Raw genomic sequence first — 4,162 nt, forward strand, 5'->3', positions numbered from 1 at the left:
ACTCCCGTGAAGGCAAGGATAACAATTACCAAAAAAGCAAGCATGCGTTTATTACGGCCGTAGAGAGCATAAGTGCGAAGAGCCAATATGACTGAAAATTTCAGTAAATAAATTCTCGAAATAAACATCCACTCACCGCAAACGATAAGTATTTGTAAAAAAACGAGCACTTGTCTTGATAGCATGTATGTCGGACAGCTAAGTCTTTGTTAAGCAAAAGAACAGATCTTCGAGAACCAGAATGGAACCTCTGCGCGAAAAAAAAGTCGTGAGCTTGCCATGTAAGTACATGTATGATGAAATATAGCACCTCAACTGAGACAGGTAGGAATTCCCCGATCACGCCAGAGACATTTCCCAGCAGAGCGACATAGCGATTGAGCAGAAACAACACTGCAGATAACGCCTTCGGATGACGCCAAATACAAGAAATTTCTTCTGTGAGGGTCGCCATATGGTCGTATATCAGGATAGCTAGTATAACATGTTAACGCCCCGATGGCAAAGATAAAGAATCCTAGTACTGTTTGGCACCAGAATGGAGTAGTAAGCAACGGACCTCAACCTGGGAGTATCAATTCACTAGAGTCAGCCAATCAAGATACATGGTGCCAATCAAGATACATGGTGCCAATCTACGCATGCGCGACTCACATTTGCTGTGCTTGAATGATATCCATTACGATGAGGCGATATGCAGTAAAGGAGCGTTGAGCATGCCCAGTGCAATATTATATACCAAACCTAGGCCAACGTTCCTCCGCAGATGTCATCATTCACTAGCACTAACCAGGTGCTGCGTATGCAAACCCACAAGGTCTCAACTAGTACAAGCACTTAATTTCTTGTTGGTTGGCGAGTCCCATGGAGACGTAAACCAGGCTAAAATATCACCAGGCTGTTAGTAGTTACACATGCATGCGCATTTGATCCGAAAATAACGTTGGCGATGTAAATCAGTGTGACTTGCTGTTTCGAAGGCGATACAGAGCCCGTGAGAACCGAACGTCGATTAGGTCATCCGCGTCGCACCTGCCGCCGGCTGCTGGTGAATGTAATAGGTGTGCAGCATCATGCACATGGGCCGGCTCCCTGTGAGCAGCTGGGCACCTGACATATCATACAGCGTTCAATTACCTCGTCGTAGACTTTTTTCCTCTTTAACGTTCACAATAGCCACAACGTTCGTGGTTCCGTTGAATCCGCCATTTCTGCCTCGCGTGTCGTTTTCTCAGCGCTTGTTTCAACTTTCCAATAACATTTCCAATTAAATTAATCAACACCCCGCATATGCCCCTGGACGATTCCGCCAGGATCGGTGACAGACTTGACACCAACGTTAGACTTTCACATGTTACTCGCCACCGGCGATGCACTGACAGTGCGTTTTTACTTTGCCAGGTACCCTGCCGCATGACCAGGATCCTTGGGTTTCGGGAGTTTGTCCGTTCAAGCCCGGGCCACGACCATGCGTTGCATCAGATCGCATTGCCTATCATTGAAAGCCTGAGATCGAAGGGGGTTTTGCGGAGGAAAGTTGATAATAATATTTGGCGCAGCAAACCTGTTTTACATCGTAATGATGGTATTTATCTTGTGCCTTGTTCAAATATGTTCAAGCCTGCTTTACAGCCATGCCAAAACTGCTCAAGAGCATCGGTTCTCATCAATGATTTCATTTCATAGAAAAAACGAGGAAGCAAAAACCGCTCGTTCACACGATGTTCATGTATCTAATCATAGATAAGACACTGTCTGCGTCGTCCACCTCGCCATCACCAAATATCTCCCTCATCAGGTCCGCAGTAGCTTGCATTGGCTCATTCGCTTGGACCCCTGACGATTTGTTTTGGTGAATAGGTTCTGCCTTGTGTATATCTCGACAAGGGTGGTGATTACTGGCGGATGAAAGTTCTTGAGCTGCAGTCATATCAATGTCGACCGTAGGGCGAGCTCGCCGTCGGGGATCACTTGTCTTCTTGAACGCCAGCGCCTTCTCAAACATGCGAGGTACACCAGAATTACCATAATCGACGCGCTTCATGGAAGTGCTATATGCACCGATCGAAAATCCTGGAGTTGCATTGGACTGAAAGCAAGATTCATCACTGACGTCCGTCATCTTGTAGTCCACTATAGCTTCGACACGGGAATCCACCAAGCCCTGGACACCTGGTGACCACTGTGTCTGTCGCTCATCGTAGCTGCACTCATATGAATATCGTGGCCTCACGAAGGGCAGCATATCTCGGGAGGTGCCACTTTTGTTCACGTCGCGAATGCCAATAACAGCTCGCTTGCGCTTTGGACTGGATTCTCCACACTCGTATTCGTCGTATGCTTCTCCATGCATATGCTGGCGAGCATAGTGCACATGAAGAACTTTGAGGTCTGGTGTTGTTGATCGCCGAGAAAGATTTGGAGAAGCAGATCTACGCTGGAGGGTGGCGCGAGACTGGAATACGTTGCATCCTGTCCTCGAGGGTCCGAAAATGCGTATTTTGTGGACGTGATCTCAATGGACGCTTTTGTCTCGGAGTTGAAGGATAGCAAGTTGGAGACAAGGGAGTCCATGGCATCTCCTCTGCGTGGACTGAAAGGAATCTAGCCTTTAGTTCCGCCTAGCGATGGTAAGTGAGGAGCTGTCGAAAGTTCGGTGGGCATATCTCACCCAGTGGTTTGCGGCATATCGCAAAAAGGGTGCCGGTGCTCCCTGAGCATCGATGCCATGGTTTGGGGGAGAAATACAAACTGAAGATTGGCAGGTGTCAAATTGACCGATCATGGTAGCCAGCTACGAGATTGGATGAGTGCACAGGATGGTTGGAGGATATGATATAGGGTCAGGAAAGATAGTATGACCTTAAATACTGCATGTCGTACCGTCATGACGAGTGATCTTGAATAAAATGCCGGATGTTTCAGATGCATCATTCCAGTCTGAATTGCAACTTATGTTTCTCTTCAAGCGAAGGCTTCATTATATAATTGGGGGTGGTATATGCATCGCGGATATGATTAAGGATTATAAAAGATATCATACTTGGGACTCGAGCTGAGGGAGAAGGGAGCTCCAGCAAATCCTGATTAGCGCTCACGTCAAATTGTCTCGTTATTTAGCCATTGTCTCGACTCTCGCTGGGCCCCTGCAAACATACTGAAGACATCATAGAGTTTGAAAGTAGACTGGCTGCAAGAACACGTAAAGCGGAGAGGACGTATGGCACCATGTAGGAATTATCATCCACATATCGCCCTACATGTAAGAAGATGCGCAATGCGCATAGGGCCAGTGAAAGACATGAGCGCTTCGCCTACACGTGAGCTGTGAAGCGGACAAATGATGACACTTAGCACTTAGGACGTTAAAGAGTGAACAGGCGCTCAACTAACCTCTGTTGACTGCAAAAACACTCACTGTCTCAGTTTACAAGCTCGCTCCTCTCGCTGGTGACTGAGTTGGTCTGAACAGAGCTTTTGTAAGTGATACTCTAGGCTCACTATGGGACTTGGGGAGTGGTGTACAAATAAACGACGACTGACGAGATAAGAGGACTCTGGTATGGGTGTTTAGCATATCATTGTCTCCAAACGGTAACACTATTACGAGTGGAAGCGATGATGGGAAAGTGAGGTTGTAGGACGTCGAGACAGGGAGCTTGAATGTCATTGCCAAATGGACAGGAGATACTGATTATGTACATCAGTGTGTTGGAGTGGTGATGGTGAGCAAGTGGTGAGCGGATCCAAAGACGGGACAGTAAGAGTATGGGCATTGGGACGTCAAGCTTTCAAGAGTGGAGAAAGAGTATTTGGTCTAATCAAAGGCGCTGATAGATCAAAAAATTGTGACATGCGGATTCCATCACTCAAAGTCGTGATAGCCAAATTTAACGAGAAGGGAGTAAAAATCTGGGATGCCGAGTTGCTCTTCACGAGCGCTGGCATGGATGTCGGATGCAAACCAACTTATCTCCGCGGCGTCCAATAGCTCGATTAGGATATTCAACAACTGCCACTTGGCCTCCTTTGCGCAATGTGAGTGGATGAATTGGCAACAGCTGGAAAGTCGTTTATAATGGACGTACATCGACATGCGTTTCTTAAACATCCATTTTCAATTGAGCAGTGTGACGCGACATCCAGGCCCAGAAGGATGCCG

General features: G+C 47.1%; 1 protein-coding gene across 1 annotated transcript; it reads right to left on the reverse strand.

Moving 5' to 3' along the window:
- On the reverse strand, positions 1-678 carry DFJ58DRAFT_801325 (uncharacterized protein). The gene is made up of 5 exons (XM_041390869.1): positions 655-678; positions 525-565; positions 311-474; positions 137-250; positions 1-91 (listed from the first exon to the last, which is right to left on the reverse strand). Coding segments are annotated over exons 1-5 (387 nt in total). The 5' UTR covers positions 657-678; the 3' UTR covers positions 1-25.
- Positions 679-4,162: the final 3,484 nt, after the last annotated feature.

This window comes from Suillus subalutaceus, assembly GCF_016647625.1.
Source record: "Suillus subalutaceus strain FC151 chromosome Unknown DFJ58scaffold_97, whole genome shotgun sequence".
Classification (NCBI taxonomy): Eukaryota; Fungi; Basidiomycota; class Agaricomycetes; order Boletales; family Suillaceae; genus Suillus; species Suillus subalutaceus.

What these genes read in the sequence shown, in the direction of transcription:
- DFJ58DRAFT_801325 (XM_041390869.1), bottom strand. An exon ending in TCCTACCTGTCTCAGTTGAG is followed by an intron (nt 251 to 310) that starts GTGCTATATTTC and finishes TTTTTCGCGCAG; the next exon opens with AGGTTCCATTCTGGTTCTCG. An exon ending in ACAAATACTTATCGTTTGCG is followed by an intron (nt 92 to 136) that starts GTGAGTGGATGT and finishes TGAAATTTTCAG; the next exon opens with TCATATTGGCTCTTCGCACT.